A 20,739-nucleotide genomic window follows, 5' to 3' on the forward strand; every position below is an offset into this window, starting at 1 on the left:
AGGAACATTTGGGCTGTTTCCAGTTTTGAATGAAGTTACTGGTTACATTCACATACAGGTTTTTATGTGAATATAACTTTTCCTTTCACCTGGGTTATCTCAGAGTAAGATTGCTGAGTGGAATGGTAAGTGTTTATTTAATTTAAGAAACTGTCAAACGTTTTCCAAAATTTTTGTACCAATTTGTATTCCCGCCAATGACTGAGAGCCCTTGTGGCTCTGCATCTTTACTGTGTCAGTTTTTTAAAAAGTCATTTTGATAGGTGTGTAGTGATAATCTCGTGATTTATTTGGCTTTACTTAATGACTGATGATGTTGAGCATCTTGTCATGTGCTTATTTGCCATCCCTCTATTCTTGGTGAAGTGTCTGTTCAAAACTTTTCCCATATTTTAAATTAATTTGTTGTGTGATTATTTAGTTGTACAAGTTTTCAATATATATGTATTTCTCATATAAGTCCTTTTTGAGATAAATGACTTACAAATGTATCGTCAAAGTATGTGTCTTGTGTTTTCATTCTCTTAACAGTTTGTTTTGAAGAGCAAAAGTTTTTAGTTTATTAGGTTCAATTTATCATTTTTTCTTTATGGATCACACTTTTGGTGTTGTAGCTAAGAAATTTTTGTCTAACCTAAGGCCACAGAGTTTTAGGTCTACAATCTGTTTTGAGTTAATTTCTGTATATGGTACAAGTTTCCTTTTTTTTTCTTTTTTGCATATGGGAGTCTAATTGTTCCAGCACCATTTTTTAAAAAGACTCTCCTTTCTCCATTGAATTATATTTGCACCTTGTTGGAAATATGCCCCTTCCCCCATTAGCCCTTTGACTGCCCTGGATCACATCACTCTCTTTCATAACGTTGACCACGCTCAGCTTTCTTCTTTAACTGCCTCCTCTTCACTAAGCTCCATGAAAGGAGGAACTTTTGTATGGGACCGAGGATGGAAAGGGTATCCAGGCAGAGGGAATGACAGTTGCAAAGGGCCTGCCTGTGGTCGGGTGGAGCTTTGGCATGTCTGAAAACATGCCCAAAGTGGGGGCATCAAGAACAAGATGAAGCTGGAGAGATAGATAGATGGTGGTCAAATCCTGTAGGGCCTTAAAGAGGCCATGGTACCAAAGGAGAGTATGGCCTGCGGCAAAAGGATTGCCCTACAGAGGGAACAGGGCATCATCACAGGGTGATATTCCTCTTTGTCAATGTAGATGAATGGGGAATAATAAAATTTTTCACTTATTTATTGCTTGTGTCTTGTTCCACAGTTCCCTAGAGAGTTCTGCCCGCTGCTTTTCTTAGGTTCAATGGATTAAGCCTTCCTTATGTATTTGTTAATTTAGTCAGAATATGGTAATATTTTACCAATTTTACATGTGACCAAACTTTTCCCAGAGGGGATTTGTGGGAGCTTTGTTTCAAGGCTTACTGTTATTAATGGATGCCCCTTGTAGTACGGAACCTATTATCACAGCATATGTTTTATGCCTGTCTTCCCCTAACTAATGGAAGCTTCCTGATGGCCAGGACTTTTTTTCTGTTTTGTTAAGTTATACATCTGCTGTACGTAGGACAGTTCCTGGAACATAGTAGTCACTCAATACATACTTGTTGAATAAATTCATTTTTATAGATATTTGAAAAATACTTCTTTTTTCTTTTAGTCTTTGTTAAATTCACATAAGTGATAATATTAATGGATATCAAGAAAAAAGGTAATATTTATTCTCTTTCCTCCAAGAATCAGACTCTGTATATGCTTGTTCATATGCGTAAATAACTTGTAACCATGGTGTCAGTGTCAGTCTTAAATTCTTATTTTGCCACTTAATATCACATCATATTATTTCTCTTAATTTTCATAATTATTGCTTCCAATTTTTGTAATAATATTCCCCATAGTCATTATTTCAATATAGATATTCAACTTTTTTCTTTTTTTTTTTAAACATTTCTTTTTCTGACTTATAAAAATGTAAAACTACCTTCTAAACTGCAGCCTATTAGTAGTAATATAGCATTAACTATCTTTAGTCTGGAAAGTAAGCCCGACTGGCTAAGTAAGTTAGGCTGAGTTTTCAGTGCTCTAAAATGTAGAAGAATTACCAATATGGATGAATTCCAGTCTTAGAGAATCAGTGGAAACTTCAAGAGAAATGGGAATTACCACTGTATTTTTAATAATCATCTAAAAATTACCCTAGATTAATTATATACTTGACTAAAGATTTGGGTGATTAGACTCCATGAGGGATCCAGAGTGCCCATGGGAACCTTCAATTCAGTATTTCCAAAATTGCATCACACCTGTGCTGATTTATCTCGTCTTCTTTCCTGCCTCACAGTAATATATACCAAATTACCTTAGGTCAAGACACTTGAAGGTGGGCAGGGCTTCACTCTAAGGCACAGTGGACGTCCAGCCCCCTATTGCCTTGTCCAGGCTCACCTTTTCTGTCCTCCTTGCACTTAACCTTAAGCCTCCTTAGGCTTAAATGATGAGCTTACTGCTTTTTTCCAGCCATTCCAAGTATACTTGCATGTTTTGCACACATCACTTCCTCTACTTTCTTTTCCCATTTGCTAGGAATATTTGTATTTCTCCTTCAAGTCTTTGCTCAAGCCTTTTCTTGGCAGTGTCTTCTCTGACCATGCAGGATTCATATACCCTGAGCTACTGTTGTGTCCTGTCCATAAGTTGAAAGACTGTTTTCTCACTGTACTAAAATTTAAATTGCAGGGATATTTGACTTACTTTTGGTCCTCAGTGCATGGGGTTTGTTATTCTTCCCTGAAAATGGAAGGCCTTTTAGTAGGTATTGTGTATGTTTGTGGAACAAATAAAAAGCAGTTGTGTATTGATAGTCTTCATACTGATTCCTCAGTATTCTTCTTTCCTCAGATATTCCTTGTCAATTTTAAGTCTTTTTAGTGAGTTTCTTCTGCCTTCCCCCTTCTTTAGCTCCTTTTCTCATATGCTTTTCCTGGGTAAATAAATGACTTTTAAAATTTGATTGGGTTTTTTATTACCCAGTCTGCATGGAACATACTCCCTCTCCCAGGAATTCAAGCTGTTTACTTTTCATTTAAGTAAGCTTTGAGAAGTCTTTTCACATCAACTAGCAGTTTTGTTGTGCCTTTCCTTACTTCCCCTTGTCTGAGCGTGTAGTTTCCATGACTCATTCTTCATTCTCCAACACATCACATACTTTTTTTCCTCATTGCTTGCTCATAGGTATACAGTCATAAAATTGAGTTGAAAGAGACCCTAGAAGATGATTAGTTTTTCTTCCCACTCAGTGCAGGAATTGCCTATACTGTTGGCCCAGTTGATGACCGTGTCACTGTTTGAACCAGCTCCCCCCCTAGTCCTTCAGTAATTTCTCCTCACTGTGTCAGATTGGCCTTGCTAGGCCATTCATGCATTCTAATTTTTCCCTTAGGGATTCGTTTCCCTAAAACAGACTATGGATGTTTGAATATACTTTGCTGTTCCTTGATGGAGCAGTAGGCTAAGGATGTTGGGAAAAAGTCAGATTGCCTTGACTCACACAGTGCTAGAAAGTAATTTTTAGAAGGCTTAAAAACTTATGTGTAAGACATGAAACCCTAAAAGAACTTGGAAAAAATTTAGGTGCATTTTTTTTTAAACCTTAGGGTGTGAAAAGATTTTTTAATCTTTACATTTAAGGAAGAAACCACAAAGGAAATGACTGATAGATTAGGCTTTATGAAAATTGAAAAAGTCAGTGACAGATCAGGAAAAGATATTTGTAATAGACATGACAAGCACAGAGTTATATCCAACAACTTTTGTTAATAAGAGGAGCAAAAAAGCCATACCCCGATGGGCAGTGGGGGAAAACATGAACTAATGATTTATGAAAATATGCTGAAAAAAATGTTCAAGATACTGGACATCAAATTAAGATGTCAGTGTTTCCTATCAAATTGACAAACACTTAAAAAGTGTTAGTGCCCTGTATTAATGACTACATAAAGAAATGAACACACAAATTTTATTTTTTGGTTTTTCGGTTTTTTTTTTGAACATACTCACTTTGGAAAATGTGAGTCAGTATAGCCTTTCTGAGGGGCAGTTTGGCAATATGTTTGTACCTTTGACCAGTAATTATATTCTAGGAATTTATCATGAGGAAATTATCAAATGTACGAAGTGATTGATGGTAATACAGTATGTCCCTTTGGATCCTCCAGAAAGCAGATGCTGAAGTTAGGAGTGTTAGAGGTAGATTTGGGGTAGGAGGTAGGGAGGGGAGGTAATGCCTGTGAAAGAGAAGGTGGGAGGACACAGGACTGCAAAGGAAAAGCCTTTATGCTCTGATGCAGTTGCAGACGGCTGTGAAAGGAAAGAAGCTGGGAAACTAGAACCTGGTGGAGAGAGCCTCAGAGGCCATGCAGGTCTGGCAGAGTCTGGGCCAACCCGGTAGAGAGCTCTCTGACTTACAGGGCTGCCCACCTAGCATTGTGCTCGGTCCTGGGCTAGGGGCTGCCAGGGAGAAACGGTCTCTGGTAGAATTTTCCACAGCTGGAGGCTGTCAGCCAGCTGCATTCTTTGTAATCAAAGGGCAAATTCTTGCTAGAAGAGAGATCCAAGTAGTGTACCACAAGAGGGATGTTGGTTGCAGTGTTATTAAAAAAAATAACACAATTAGAAATGGTATTTTTTCCTATAACAAACATAAAATACTCCCATTTCTAATTAAAGGGAGGGAAGTAATTTCAAAATAAATTGCATTTATTATTTTAAGCAGCCTTCCATTACTGTAAGCTTTTGTTAAGCTCGATACCCCTAACTCTTTATTAAGTTTCCTTAATCTGAAGAGTTAATAACTCATTTAAATAATGAGTTTGTGAAATCTTTCAAAGTATTATTTTAAGCCCAAGAACTCTGTCCTCTTGAAACCCATAAAATAGGCCCAGGTAATTATTTTGACCGCTCTCTGCTTTCCATTCTCTCTTACTTTTTTTTTTCTTTCTCCTAAAGAGCTCCAGGAAACACCAGGGAACAATTTGAAAACTTTGGTTCTATTTCTTGGATTAATTTTATAAAGAAAAAAATTGTGGGACAGTAAAGTTAAAATGAAACTATGGGAAAGCCAAGTCACATTTCTGTTCCTCTAAGGCTCTGTTACACCTAGAGAGAGGGCTAGTTTCAAGAATGTTTACAAATAAGGAAATTTGTTATCTGAGGTCCTGTTGTGAAGGAATCACCAAATGTTTCCCCATAATTGGCTGATAGGAAAAAAGTCATCTATATGTCTCCCAGAGGACCCCAGAGCAAATTGTGTGCCACCTCTGTTGTATTGCCCATACTCCCCAAACTGAAATTTTGAAGAAAGTAGAGTGCCCATCTCCTCCAGCTACCCCAAAATGTTATGGCACTTTTTTCTATGATTCATTACATTTCTATGATTCATATATTACAACTTTAAAAAAAGTGTGTTAGGGGGCGCCTGGGTGGCACAGCGGTTAAGCGTCTGCCTTCGGCTCAGGGCGTGATCCCGGCGATCTGGGATCGAGCCCCACATCAGGCTCTTCCGCTACGAGCCTGCTTCTTCCTCTCCCACTCCCCCTGCTTGTGTTCCGTCTCTTGCTGGCTGTCTCTATCTCTGTCAAATAAATAAATAAAATCTTTAAAAAAAAAAATTAAAAAAAAAGTGTGTTAGACTTTGCCAGGAGTTAAAGGTACTGTATGTTGTTTTCCCCTCTAGGTAGTGTGTGTGTAGATTTAAATATATATGTGTTTGTGTATGACGTGTATATGTATTTAAAATAAAGTAAAAACTATAGAGAAAGCAAACTGAATAATCAAGTGTAGGCGGTGATTTTGTTAGTCTTCTTTGGAATGAGATTGATCAAGGACATTGTATTTCTCTGAGGTAAGTTCTTAAGATCAAGGGCTCTGTCTTACTCCTCCTGAGACCCCAGTACCCAGCACAATGATTTACACATAGTAAGTGATCATTGATATTGCAGACTGAAATTCCACTTGCATTTTTTTTTTTTAATTTAGGGTTTGCCACTAGAGGGACTTGGTCAGCTCTTGTCCCCTTGTTATTTTATCTTCCATAATGTCTTGTTAATTTGTTAAAAACTTTATTCTAAAACTTGTTTTGGAAATTCAACTAGTCATGTAGTGGCAGTGGAAAAATTAAAAACAACTATTTTTAATACTTCTGTGTGACTCATTCATACTTCCTGATCAAAACATTTATCCACAGAGATATTAAATAGACTTTTTTTGGCAGGTATTCAGAAACACAGGAAATGAACAATCAAAAGCAGATCTTTGAAATTAACTTACATAAATGACAGAAATATAACCTAGGTTTTATTAGTAAAAATTTAATGATGAACTAATACAAAACCTATCCTGTTTTTTTAAGCATATTTTACTTATCAACCAAATGGCTTACTAAGCAAGTATTTAACAAAAATATGCTAGTCATTATATTAAAACTGCAAAGCTATTTTTCTTACCATAATTTTTTGACAATCAGGAGGTAGCACTGGGCATGGAATGTTCTGCTGTCTTACTAAGTTTATCTAAGGCAAGCCTCTGAACAGGGCCCCCAAACAGTTATTTTCTGTGGTACTTCTTTGCCTTTACCAACAGTCAGACTCTTGAGATGAACACTTTAAAATTCCTCAATCAGCTACTCATCTGTTGTCCCTAATCGGTTTCTCAACCTCATTTATAACCTTATTCATTCAGCAAGAGACCAATGAACTCCCCCCCCCCCACCACCAAATTCTTATATTCACTATTTTCTTTCTCCAGATACTAAATTCTACCTCCCTCTGGTACTCAGGGATTTTTTTTCTACCATAAATGCCACCTTCTCTCTCACTTTTCCTGACTCACTGAAATATCATTGTCATCTCTGAAAACTGCTCTGGCCTTTAATGATCCCTTTCTCCACATCTCCCTAACTACCACTGCTCTTTTTCCTTTGCTTTCACTTTTCTGTTCTGGCATAAGAGAGGGACATGAGCTACTGCCTACATGTCACACAATGGTGGGGGGCAAGGGAGCTTGATGAAGTGTATATGCTTAAAAACAAAAAACAAAACCTTAAGCCAATTTGATGTGCCTATGTATTTTTCACTTTTTTAGATTGTGAAAATACAGCCAGTACCTAAGTGTTCATCACAGAACTTTTGCTGTGTGCTTTATATAATGACATCATCCAACCGTCAAGAGTCATTTCATGTTGAAACAATGTGTTCAGTTAGGTACTCAGGATTTGGAAACACTGTATATATAGTGATTAAGTCACAAGGCCAGCTTCAATAGCTTGTATTACCCAGAATGTACAGAGGGAGATTGTTGTTAGCATTCTATAAAATCCAGTCATGATACATATATGTGTATCTGTGAGATTGTATTCACAATTCCTGTGTGTGCATGTGTGTGTGTGTGTGTGTGTATATGTATGGTGGGGGGGGGGGGCACTTTAAGATGCCAGAAACACTATTCTCTTGCTGCAGTGGTAAGGTTCTCCCTTTCATCATACATGTGGTCAAAGCATAGTTTATTGTAATTAAAGACTGGGGACTGCTTAAGTAAAGACAGAGATCCACATATATTGTGGATCCATTATATATTGTTATATATAAAACAGAATACTGTACTACTGAAGGAATGAAGTAGATCTGCAGAGCAGTGGAACATCTCCAAGAGAGATTAAGGGGAAACACCACAATGCAGAGCAATAGGCCACTACCATTTTTATAAATAAAGACACCTGCATTTTCACATATGCTCATACATGCATGGTCTGTCTCTGGAAGGATACATAGGTCTGCTGAGGTACTAGCACTCAAAAGTAGGATAGCAGTTTTTGAGGTAGCATCACTTTGAAATTCCCTCTTCTCTTGTACTTCTCTTCCCCTGTTCCTCACTGTTGCAAACAGCGAATATTTGTTTGGTTTATAGCTTGGGACAGTAGTGGATGGAACATCAGCTTTGCAGACATATCAGACCCGTGTCTACAGGTTACTAGCTTTTATGATTTGGGTACATTATTTAACCTTTCAGAATCCTAATTTTCTCATGTAGGCTGTGGGAATGAGAATATGTATAGCTCAGAGAATAAGAAATGTGCTTAAGAAAATGTACTTAATGAGCTATATAATGATTGGCATATAACAGGAATCCCTAACTATACCGAAATTGGATCATTAACATTTGTATTTACCCTGGCATGCTACTGTGGAATATATCAATTTTGAGTATCTTATTGGCTCCTAGAATATTTTTTTAGTGAAATAGCTTATTTTCCTTTTTTTTTTTTTTAAGATTTTATTTATTTATTTGACAGACAGCCAGAGAGAGAGGGAACACAAGCAGGGGGAGTGGGAGAGGAAGAAGCAGGCTCCCAGCGTAGGAGCCTGGTGTGGGGCTCAATCCCACAACGCCAGGATCACGCCCTGAGCCGAAGGCAGACGCTTAGTGACTGAGCCACCCAGGCGCCCCAACTTATTTTCCTTTTTTAATCCTGTAAAGTCTTTCATTAAAAAAATTTTTATTTAAATTCAGTTCGGTTAACATACAGTTTATTACTGGTTTCACAGGTAGAATTTAGTGATTCATCAGTTGCCTGTAACACCCAATGCTCATTCCATCAAGTGGTTCTCCTTAAAGACCATCATGCAGTTACCCCATCCTCCCCTCCATCAACCTTCAGTTTGTTTCCTATGGTTAAGAGTCTCTTATGGTTTGTCACCCTCTCTGATTATGTCTTGTTTTATTTTTCCCTCCCTCCTCCATGCTCCTCTGTTTTGTTTCTTAAATTCCACGTATGAAAGAAATCATATAATTGTCTTTCTCTGATTGACTTATTTCACTTAACATAATACCCTCTAGTTCCATCCATCTCCTTACACACACACACACACACACACACACACACACACACACGTATATATATTCTTTATCCATTCATCTGTTGATGGACATCTGGGCTCTTTCCATAGTTTGACTACTGTGGACATTGCTGCCATAAACATTGGGTCCTTCAAATGTGCCGCTTCGAATCACTACGTTTGTATCCTTTGGATAAATACTTAGTAATGTAATTGCTGGGTTGTAGGGTAGCTCTATTTGTAGCTTTTTGAGGAATCTCCATACTCTTTTCCATAGTGGCTATACCAGTTTGCATTCCCAGCAGCTGTGTAAGAGGGTTCGCCTTTCTCTTCATCTCACCAACATCTGGTTCATTTTAGCCATTCTGTCAGTTGTGAGGTGGTATTTCACACCTGTCAGGTGGTTTTGATTTATATTTTCCCGATGCTGAGTGATGTGGAGCATTTTTTCATGTGTCTGTTGGCCATTTGTATGTCTTCTTTGGAGAAATGTCTTGACTGGATTTTTTGTATTTTGGGTGTTGAGTTTGATAAGTTCTTTATGGATTTTGCATACTAGCCCTTTATCTTATAAGACATTTGCAAATATCTTCTCCCATTCCATAGGTTGCCTTTTAGTTTTGTCAGCTGTTTCCTTTGCTATGCAAAAGCTTTTTATCTTGATGAAGTCCCAATAGTTCATTTTGCTTTAGTTTCCCTTGCCTTTGAAGACATGTCTAATAAGAAGTTGCTGTGGCTAAGGTCAAAGAGGTTGCTGCCTGTGTTCTCCTCTAGGATTTTGATGGATTCATGTCTCACATTTAGGTTTTTCATCCATTTTGAGTTTATTTTTGTGTAAGAAAGTGGTCCATTTTCATTCTTTTGCGTGTCATGGTCCAATTTTCCCAATACCATTCGTTGAAGAGACTGCCTTTTATCCATTGGATATTCTTTCCTGCCTTCTCAAAGATTAGTTGACCACAGAGTTGAGGGTCCATTTCTGGGTTCTCTGTTGCGTTCTATTGATATATGTGTCTGTTTTTATGCCAGTACCATATTGTCTTGATGATTACAGCTTTGTAATACAGCTTGAAGTCTGGAACTGTGATGCCTCGAGCTTCGGTTTTCTTTTTCAACATTCCTTTGGCTGTCCAGGGTCTTTTCTGGTTCCACTGTAAAGTCTTATAAATAAAAGTAATGTTTTTTGTCTTCCTGGATGTAAATGGGAATTTACTGTTTTACAGTATTTTTACATATTTGGGTAAATATGTTGATGTATATTATATGTTGAATATTACATATTATTTACTTTTGCATATATTTAACTAGCAAGAAAACCATGGTTTTAAGCATGAGTCAGCTGTATAGATGGTAAGTCAAAACTTGGTGATAATGATAATATCAGAATTCCTTTTTAACATAGGTAGATATGAGGTGTTTTGGAGTAATACCTGTTTTGATTTTTTTCTTTTTCAGCTCTTTCAGTCTCACATGCCAACAAAAACAACTTGTCTGTCCTCACAAATATCTGATGATGAACAGAACGTGAGTATATCTTTTAAATAGATCCATATTGGACTCTGCACGCCTCTAGGGTTTCAAAATAACTACTCAGAGACCTGACAGACTTTTGTTTGTACCTTGAATATAAATTAACTTTTATGTTGATTGAAATTAAAAAGTCAATAATGGATTAAATAGTTGTTGAGTGTTTTCAGTGTCTCTTTCTTTTGGGACGTGAAGGAAATTAAAACTCTAACTGCTTCCACAGCATTCAGTAGGAAGGCTAACACTGCTTTTGCCGAGCATACTTGCAGAACTTGGTGGATGGAGAGAACTCCTTTAATGACAAAAGTGTAGGAAGTTGCTGGATGGCCCTGTCAGATGCCTTCCTGAGTACGAGATCAGCCCTTAAAGGTTCTTCTAAGTGTGCCTGCATAGAAGGGATGTGTTTTGGTAATTCGTATTAAAATTTGTATTTAAAAAGAGGGGTAAATTTAACTTGGTGAAAGGTGAATTGATGATTCGTTAAATAGAAAAGCGCAAATACAGGTTAAGCATCTGCCTTTGGCTCGGGTCATGATCCCGGGGTCCTGAGATTGGGCCCTGCATTGGGCTCCCTGCGCAGCGGAGAGCCTGTTTCTCTCTCTCCCTCTGCTTCTCCCCCTGCTTGTGTTCTCTCTCTCTCTGTCGAAAAAATAAATAAAATCTTTAAAAAAACCCAAAAACGAAAATCACCAATACAAGCATGGGTAATTCAGTAAGATTAAATGATTTTCTTAATTCTGTACCTATTAAGCCTCTTCTTGTTTTCCCTTCTTCCTTCACATATGCTAAAGGCCCCATGGTTTTGACAAATTGTAGTTTGACCACCAAACTACCGTCCTTTTTATCTTTTTTTTCTCTCTTTGGTACGAAGAGTCTGCCCTATCTTTATTTTATCACCTTGCAGACCTTTGGAATTACTTTTTATCTGCTTTCTAACACATTGCTCTGCTGAAACTACTGTCACAGCCACTAGTAATACTTGAGTGACTTATTCACTGAGTGGTCATTGCTTAATCCTCATTTTCTCTGGCCCCTCTTCTTCATTAAATTATGGTGACCACTACCACATTTTTGAAAAGCTTCTTTTAACATGACCCTAAAATCTTATAGCTTTAGAACTAGAAGGGATTCTATAGGTCATATAGTTCCACTTTTATCTGATGAGCATGTGCTTATCAGGTAGAAACTCTAACACATATTACTCTAATGTTCTTGAATACTTTCGTGACTGGGAAGCATAGTGTTTCTTCTTTCTCTTTCTTAATAATAAAGACAACATACTTACGTGACTAAAAGAGATTCAAAGGGTAGAAAAGAGAACAAACTGTTGCCCCGTAACAAATTGCCATGAATTTAGCTTCTTAAAATAACACCTATTTATTAGCTCATTGTAGGTTAGAAAGCCAGGCCAGCACAGCTGGCTTCTCTGCTCAGGGTCTCACTCGGGATGTTGGCTGGCTGGGTTCTTATCTGAGGCTCCTCTTCCAAATTCTTTCAGGCTGTTGGCAGGATTCAGTTTCTTGTGGCTGGTTGCTATCAGTTCGTAGAGAACATTCTTATGTCCTTGCCATATAGCTCTCTGTCATCCATACAAGAAGGGCGAACCCAAATATCAAATCCCCTTCAGGTTTCAAATCTCTTTCACCTGGAAGCTCACAGTCTTTTTAAGGGCTCGCCTGATTAGGTCAGGCCCACCCAGGATAATCTCCCTTTCTCAGATTAATTGATTTCTGACCTTAATTACATCTACAAAATCCCTTCATAGTAGCACCTAGATGAGTGTTTGATCAAAAAAAAAAAAAAATAGAAGGTGTGGGTACACCAGGGGCCATGAATCTTGGGGTCCATGTTAGAATTTTACCCACCATATACAGTAAAAAGTGAATCTTCTCACCTCTGCCTCCCAGACCACTCCCTCAACCTCCACGTCCATTCCCTAGTAATAACCACTCTCGATACTCTATCACTACCCTTTGAAAGATTTTTATCCATATTCATATATGTGAGAATATATGAAAAAATAAGCTTTTATTTTTTTAGTCAAATCACAGTAAATAAATCACTTAGTTTTTGAGACTTATCCATACGGTGGCATATATCAGTAGTTTAGTATTCCGTTGTATGGATGCACTACATTTTATTTCTCCATTGACCAATTGTTGGATATTTGTGTTGTTTCTAGTTTTTGATTATTTGGACTAAAGCTGCCAAGAACATTCATGCGTATTTTTATTTATATTGGGTACCTACAGGTAGAGTTTTTTGGTTGTATAGTAACGTGTATTTAACTTTATAAGAAACTTCCCACCTGTTACCCAAAGTGTCTGTATCATCTTGCTTTCACACCAGCAAATTTATCAGAGTTCCACTTTATAATCTCTAATACTTGACATTATCAGCCTTTTAAATTTTAGCCATTTTGTTGGTGTTCAGTGATATCTTACTACAGTTTTAATTCACATTTCCCTGATAACTGTTGAGCGCACTTTCTTTTGCTCATTGGCTATTTTCTTACCTGTGAAGTTCTATCCGAGTCTTTACCCATTTGTTTAAAAAATGAATTGTTATTAAATCATTTGAATTCATGTATTCCGAATATAAGTGCTTTGTCATGTATATATGTCAAATATATAGTATTTTCTTTCAGTCTGTGATTTACATATTCCTTGATCACAAGTTTTTAATTTTGATGAAGCAGACAGATAGATAAATAATTAGATTGTCACAACACCGCACTTCTGGTGATTTGTAGCTTTATGATTAGGTAGTTTAAGTCCTTCAACTTTGTTCTTTTGCATAATTGTTGTAGTTGTTCTTTATTGCCTACATTTCCATATAGATTTTACAACCAGATTGTCAGTTACTATATTGACAGCATAGAGTTGAGTCTTGCTCTTTTATCCAATCTGACGATTTCCTTCTTTTAAATGAAATGTTTAGACATTCATTGTCCAGTATGGTAGCCCCTAGCCACATGTGGCTATTTAAATTTAAATCAGTTAAATAAAATTTAAAAATCGATTCCTCAGTTGCATTAGTCACATTTGAAGTGCTCAGTATCTGCATGTAGCTGGCTAGTGGGTTCCTGTTGCACAGCTCAGATATAGAACACTTCCACCATCGTAGGAAGTTATGTTGGATATCACTGGTTTAGACCATTTTACATATAATTTCATTATAGATCTGGCTAGGTTTAAGTCTGCCAGATTTGCTGCTATTTACTTTGTCCCATTTGTTCTTTCGTTTTTCTTTTTTTGTGCCTTTTGGATTAATATTTTTATGATTGCATTTCATCTTTACTGTTGACTTATTGACTATACCTCTTTGGTCTTTTATTTTTTTAAAATAGTAATTGGTGTAGGCGTTAATTTATCACACATATTTTCAAACAATATTATAATACTTCATGTATAATATAGAAACCTTACAACAGTAGCTCTCCGTTCCCGCTCCCATCTGTTGTGCTGTCACTATCATACATTCTACTTCTCCGTGATTACCAATTCTGCGATACATTGTTGTTGTTGCTTTAAACAGTCATATTTTCAAGAAATTAAAAGTAACAAAGAAATTCTCTTAACAGTTATCCACATTTCTACACCCTTTGGCAATTTTCATTTCTTTTTGTAGATCTGATGTCATTTTCCTTTCTCTTTTAATATTTATAATAATATAATATTTATAATTATATAAATTTATAATTATATAAATATTTTTTATATATAATATATATTATATATATTTAATTATATAAAATTTATAATTAAATATATTATTTATAATAATCTTTAATATTTCTTATAGTGTAGGTCTGCTCTTAGTGAATTTTCTCAGTTTTTTTTTCTTTTGTCTGAAGATGTCTTCCTTTGGCTTTCATTTGTAAATGATATTTTCATTGGCTATAGAATTCTAGGTTGTCATTTTTTTTTCTTTTGGCATTTTATTAATGTTGTTTTGTTGTCTTATGCTTTGCCTTGCATTATTGTTTATGAGAAACCTGTAGTCATTTTATATGTTTCACTTGTGTGTAATATGCCTCCCCACGTTTGGTTGGTTGTAAAGTTTTTCTTTATCTTTGTTTTGAAACATTTTGCTCTAATGTGCCTAGTTGTGTGTTTCTCTGGATTTTTCCTGTTTGTAGTTTGCTAAAATTCTTGGATCTCTTAGTTCATGTTTAGAAAATTGGAAAATTTTCGGTCACTGTCACTTGGATATTTCGTTCCCTCTCCCAATCTCTCCCCATCTTTTCTTTATGGCATTCCAATTACAGGTATGTAAGACCATCCGATATTGTCCCACAGTTTTTTTAGACTCTATTACAGTTTTATCTTTTCTATAAAGAGATTTTTTAGCTTGGATTGATAAAGATATTTAACTTGGATGCAACTATTGAACAAATCTTTCCTTCCATTGTTTGATCTGCCGTTAATTCTCTTCAATATGTTTTTTATTTCAGATGTTGCATTTTTCCTTCTAGGAATTCCATTTGTTCTCTTTTGTTGTTGAGAGCTTTCATATCTCTCTTATAATTTGCCACCTATTATACCTATCTCCTTTTCCTGTAGAAAAAGTGTATTTTTTTCTTCTTCAGCATATTTATCATAGGTATTTTAAAGTTCTTATCGGCAGATTCAATATGTGGTTCATTTGTGGATCTCTTTCTGTTGACTTTTCCCCTCACCTTGAATCACATTTTTCTGCTTCTTTCTCTGTAGTAATTTTTTATTGTATAGTAGATGTTGTGGATAATACATTGTAGGGTGCTAGATTCTGATTTCTTCTTCTGAAGAGTGTTGACCTTGGTTCTAGCAGGCAGTAAATTACTAGCCTGTTGCATTGTTCATGTTGAGCCTTGGTTATACACTTTGCTAGGGCAGGTCTATTTTAGTTGTGTACTAGGGAACATTTCTGATTCCTGGGGTGTGATCCTTACTCCTAAAATGTGGTCCATATAGGTTTTTAGTGGAAAGCCTGAAATGTTTATTGAGCCCCTTGAACTTAACAGAGTTAAAATTCAAGCTCCCCAGGGTGGCATTCTTGAAAACTCTACATAGCTCCTTCCAATTTCCATTCCCCCCTTGCAAGGCTCTTTGTGTTCCCCCTATACTTACACAGTTCAGCAGTCAGCCAGAGATTTGAGGGGAGTGCACTTGCAGATTTTGGGCTTCCTCCTTTCTGTAATTTTCTTCTTCAATTTTCAGCTGATCGACCTGCCCTTATTTCCAACTTCTCAACCCAGTGAGACTACCACTTCCATCCTGAGGTCTGTCTTCTTTGTGCAGCAGTTACTGGGGTATGCCCTCGGAAAGACCCAGAAAATGTGCATCTCACTTTACATGGTTTCCTACTCCCAAGAGTCTCATTCCCTCCAGTGTCTGTTGGCCTTTGGTTGCACTCCTTTGACTTGGAAGAATAGATTATAATTGTTATTAGCAGGTGGCAGGTGTTATTAGCCATTACTGGGAGCTGAAACTGTGTAATTTTGTATTGTACTTTCTTCATGTGAAGTTTTTTTTTTTTTTTTTTTTAAGATTTTATTTATTTATTTGACAGAGAGAGAGGCAGCGAGAGAGGGAACAGAAGCAGGGGGAGTGGGAGAGGGAGAAGCAGGCTTCTCGCTGAGCAGGAGCCCAATGCGGGGCTTGATGCCAGAACGCTGGGACCGTGACCTGAGCCGAAGGCAGACGCTTAATGACTAAGCCACCCAGGCGCCCCTTCATGTGAATTTTTAATGTAAAATTTAAGTTACTAAATACTTACCATAAACATATGTAATAACTTTAAACATTCTATTTCGTGAATGACTCTGCCATAGTTTACATGAGTTTTTTCCTATTTCTTGGAAATCAAGTATTTGTTATAAATAATGCTGGACTCTCATTGTGTGAAGAGAATAAGAAATGTGTATGTGTTTTCAGGGTTTGGAAACAGGTCTCTCACAGATTTACTTAATATAGTTGTATCTTGGTGAAGATCTAATGATCATAAAATCTTGTTTCTTTGGTAAATTATATTTATCCTTTCAAATGTGCCTACATCCTATTTTAGTAAAAGTTTTTTGTTTTTAATTAATTTTAATTAACAATTTTAATTAATTTAATTTAAAAACAATTTTAATTAATTGTTAATTAAAATTGTTTTAAATTATTGCCATTGTCTTTGTTTTCCTTCAGCAAAAAAAAGAAAATATTCGTTCTTTAACTATGTCTGGCCATGTTGGTTTTGAGAGTTTGCCTGATCAGCTGGTCAATAGATCCATTCAGCAAGGCTTCTGTTTTAATATTCTCTGTGTGGGTAAGTGCCAAACTCTTCCTTGTGTTCTCTTCACTCTTGGAAGCAGTATGGTGCTCATGTGATTAATTTGAGATCATGATGGCAGATTTTTTCAGTTACTTAAATTCTATCAGTTTTGTTTTTCTTCGCTGTACTGCTTTAAACTTTTTTGTTCTTTAAACATTTCAGTGCTTTCTCCGGAGTTCTGAGTAACTTAGCATATATACTCACTTTTATGTTCTGTTAATGACTCAGTGGACCAGCCTTAACTTGTTATGTCTTTCATAGACAACTCAGCCTTTGGAATGTTTGAAATATTTGGGCTCCTTGAAACCAGTCTAAGAGTTCTCTTTTTCTCATTTGTCCTCTGCACCTGTGAAGATATACCTTTGTTTCTTTCAGGGGAGACTGGAATTGGAAAATCAACGCTGATTGACACATTGTTTAATACTAATTTTGAAGACCATGGATCCTCACATTTTTACCCACATGTTAGACTTGAAGCTCAGACATATGAACTCCACGAAAGTAATGTTCGATTGAAATTGACCATTGTGAATACAGTAGGATTTGGTGACCAAATAAACAAAGAAGAGAGGTACACGTTTTCTTGTTGTAATTGTTTTATTTCAAGACGCTTGTCTTGTCCCATGAGCCGTGATTTGGTTTTTTACAATGGAAATTCATATCTTTTCCTCTCAGAATTTAATTTTTTAAAATAAATCAGCAATTTGTTTTATTCTTAACAAATTGATATTTTTTTCTATCCAGTTGTCTTAATTTTTTTAGCATAATTTGACTCACATTATTGAAATGTGTACTTTGGCAAAAATTGTTTTAATTATTTCCTCATAGGCCAGTTTGGTGTATAATAAGTGATTTGTACTAATTTTGAGGCAGGACTTATTGAGGGGAAAAACGTAAGACATTCAATGGCAAATATATAATGGCCAAATCCATGGTGCATGAATTTTTCTGTGTGTGCAATTCTAAGCAAATCAGCCAGGTCCATTATTAAGCATTGCAGGAAAAGTTTGATAGTGAAATTGTTATTTATATTTTACATTATGTCATTCTTTCTCCTATGGTATTATAAAGGATGATTATAGATTATGTGTGAAATTTAAAATATGAAACAGGGAAATAGGTTGGGGTTAAGCAATAACTTGTTCTTTTTCCTTTTTGAAGTGCATATATTTTCATTGTTGGAGGTAATTTTCTAATTTCCTAAAGTTTGCATAATTGAGTCCCTTTGTGTGACTTAGTGTTAGCCTTTCAGCACATTTACGTGGACTTTGTGGAAGAAGCAGATTAGTGGTAGAGTCAAAGGCCTGTGACATGTTGCTTTAAATCTTCATAATTTCTTTATAGTTTTCTATGTAGAGATCTTATACAGCTTTACTTAAGTTTATTCTTAGCTATTTGGCATATTTGATGCTGTCATAGATGGTATCTTTTAGAAATATTTCATTTTCTATTTGGTGTATAGAAATATAATTGATTTTGCATACAGTGACTTTTGTAAATTCTCTGATTAATTCCAACAATTCATCTCTAAATTTGTGTAGATTTTCTATGTGTGTATAATAGTATAACCTATGAATAATAACATTAATATTTTTTTCAGTTCTTTTGTTTCTTTTTGAATAAGTTTTATTGATGTATAATTTACACAGAATAAATAAATGCAGTGTTTTTTTCAGTGTACGATTCAGTTAATTTTGACAAATACGTAGTCTTGTAACTACCACCATGATTATAACATAGGAAATAGGTATATGCAGATTAGTGCTTCACCATGGACTGGAGGGAACCGCTGTCTGTCTAGATCATTAGCACTTCCGTTGGTGCTGCTGCCTTCTATTCAGTGTTCTTGCCTCCAGATTCTAGTTGCCTTGGCCTCCCTGAACTCCTTTTTCTGTCTCCTCAACTCGGTGAGTCCGCCAGGCTCTGTGCTGTCTTGTGCTGTGTCCTGGAAACTTGTCTTCAGGCAGTAAGCTGGGAGAATCATAAAGCTTTTCTTTTTTATTTCCCTTCTGAGAAGGGAAATACTGCCTGTTGTCCAGTGTCTGAAAGCCTTTTTCGTGTATTTTTCCAAGTTTCTAGCTGTTCAGAGTGGGAGAGTAAATCCATTCCTGGTTACTTCATCATGGCTGAAGACAGTTTTAATTTTTCTTTCTTCCATTTTTAAAACCTGACTGCACTGGGTAGGACTTTTTACAGTATTATGTTGGATAGTCAGTGGTATTAGTGGGCTATCTTTGCCATCCTAATGCAAAGGGAAAGCTTTATTTTTACCATTTATTATGCTTACTTGCTTTTTTTTTTAAAGCTGGAATAAGGGAGTTCCATTGTATTACCAGTGAGAGTTTTTTTTTTAATCATGAATAAATATTATCAGATATTTTTATTTTTGTATTCTGTAGAGAAGATTGTACATTTTCTTTAATCTTTAACAAGGTGAATTTCAGTAACTGATTTTTCATCGGTAAATTAGCCTTGAAATCTTGAATACCATTTTGTATTCTTTTTATATTATGTATAAAATTAGAGTTATTTTTCCCTGAAGTGATTGGTGGAATTCACTAATAAAACCATCTCGGTCTGGAGTTTTCTGAGATTTTTAATTACGAACTAATTTTCTTTAATGATTATAGGCCAATTTAGAGTAGTTTCTTGAGACAGTTGTAATATAACAGTGTTCCAGAATCTGTCCATTTCATCCAAATTTTCAAAGATATTTACTTAAAATATTTGGTAACATATTCCTGATATCTTTTTATTGTTTACAGCATTTGTGATGATATTTGCATTTCCTTTTCTGAATCTGGTTATTTGTGTTTATTTTCTTTTCCCTTTGATCAATCTCAACAAAGCTTTGTTGGTCTATTTGTTTTTTTCAGATTTTGGCTTTATTATTGGTCCTCTCAATTTTATATTGTTTTTTTCCTACTTATTTCTGCTCTTACACCTATCATTATCTTTCTTTGAGTTTTGATCTAATTTGCTCTAATTTCTCATTGATTCTCAGCCTTATGCACTTAAGATTATAAATTATTTACTGGTACTTGTTTTTTTTTTCCTTTGGTTCTCTTGGTTCTCATTCACTGCCCTTTTTTTTCTTATATGCTTGGTTATTTTTTTATTGTAGTTCTCATGGTCTTTGAAAAAGTTTTTGCAGAGATAACTTTGAAGTCCAAGATGAACTTGTCTTCCTTTGAACAGATTTGGATATGCTTATGTTAGGGCCCTGTTGGCTTTAATCCTCTGAGGATCCTTAAACTCATTTCATGGCTCCGGGTTCTCAGCATCAAAGAGGCACTGTGAACCTGGGCTGTGGATATATGTGAGAGCAGACCCTGTGGCTTCAAGTTTCAAGGACTTTTTTTCCCCTTTCCTTTTATTTTCCCTGCTTCATTTAGTGCCAGGGCAACCTTTCCTCCAGAAACTTGGGGAAAGGGGAGAAATTGTAGGTTAATTTTTAGTTCATTCTCACCCTGAAGGTGTGGCTTTTAGGATCTCAAGTCAATGTGGGGAGGCAGTCTCTTAATAGATTCCTACCTGTGCGGACCCTGAGCTTTCATTCCTTCCTTCTTGTCCGGTAAGCCCTACAGAAGTGAAGCTCAAGAACTAGATTGACAAGTGGCCTCAGGACAAAACTAGTGCTGATGCTTTTAGTGCAGGGTTAGTAAACTCTGTAAAGTGACAGATAGTAAATATTTCAGACTTTGCGGGACTTAATGGTCTCTGTCCGAACTACTCAACTCAGCCATTGTAGCACAAAGCGAGAGGCAATACGTACACCAGTAAACAGGGCTGTGTGATACAGGCATCATCTGGACTTGGCCCATTTACTGACCCCTCCTCTAGTCCTCTGCTCACCTCTCTCAGGCTTTACTCTCTCTTCAGTGACCTGGTTAATTCCTCAGCACTTTATGAATATTTGGAGGTTTTTAAGGAGGTGATTTTTATATTTTAAGCCATTGTCTTTTGTTTCATTGGAAGACTGAGTATGCTGTGTATTAGAAATGGAAACCTAGGGCAAATT

At 36.1% G+C, this 20,739-nt stretch overlaps 1 protein-coding gene across 2 annotated transcripts in view; it reads left to right on the forward strand.

Annotated features, from left to right (window-relative positions):
* SEPTIN10 (septin 10) overlaps nucleotides 1–20,739 on the forward strand; it is a 59,593-nt gene that overhangs the window by 12,087 nt on the left and 26,767 nt on the right. For both annotated transcript variants that reach the window (XM_087863222.1, XM_045771623.2), the window contains exons 2-4: nucleotides 10,347–10,415; nucleotides 16,592–16,712; nucleotides 17,094–17,289. In XM_087863222.1, coding sequence (XP_087719348.1) covers nucleotides 10,347–10,415; nucleotides 16,592–16,712; nucleotides 17,094–17,289 — 386 coding nt within the window. The remainder of the gene's footprint in view (nucleotides 1–10,346; nucleotides 10,416–16,591; nucleotides 16,713–17,093; nucleotides 17,290–20,739) is intronic.

The sequence above is a fragment of the Ursus americanus genome, chromosome 7 (assembly GCF_024610735.1).
Source record: "Ursus americanus isolate L20-20 chromosome 7, mUrsAme1.1.p, whole genome shotgun sequence".
NCBI lineage: Eukaryota > Metazoa > Chordata > Mammalia > Carnivora > Ursidae > Ursus > Ursus americanus.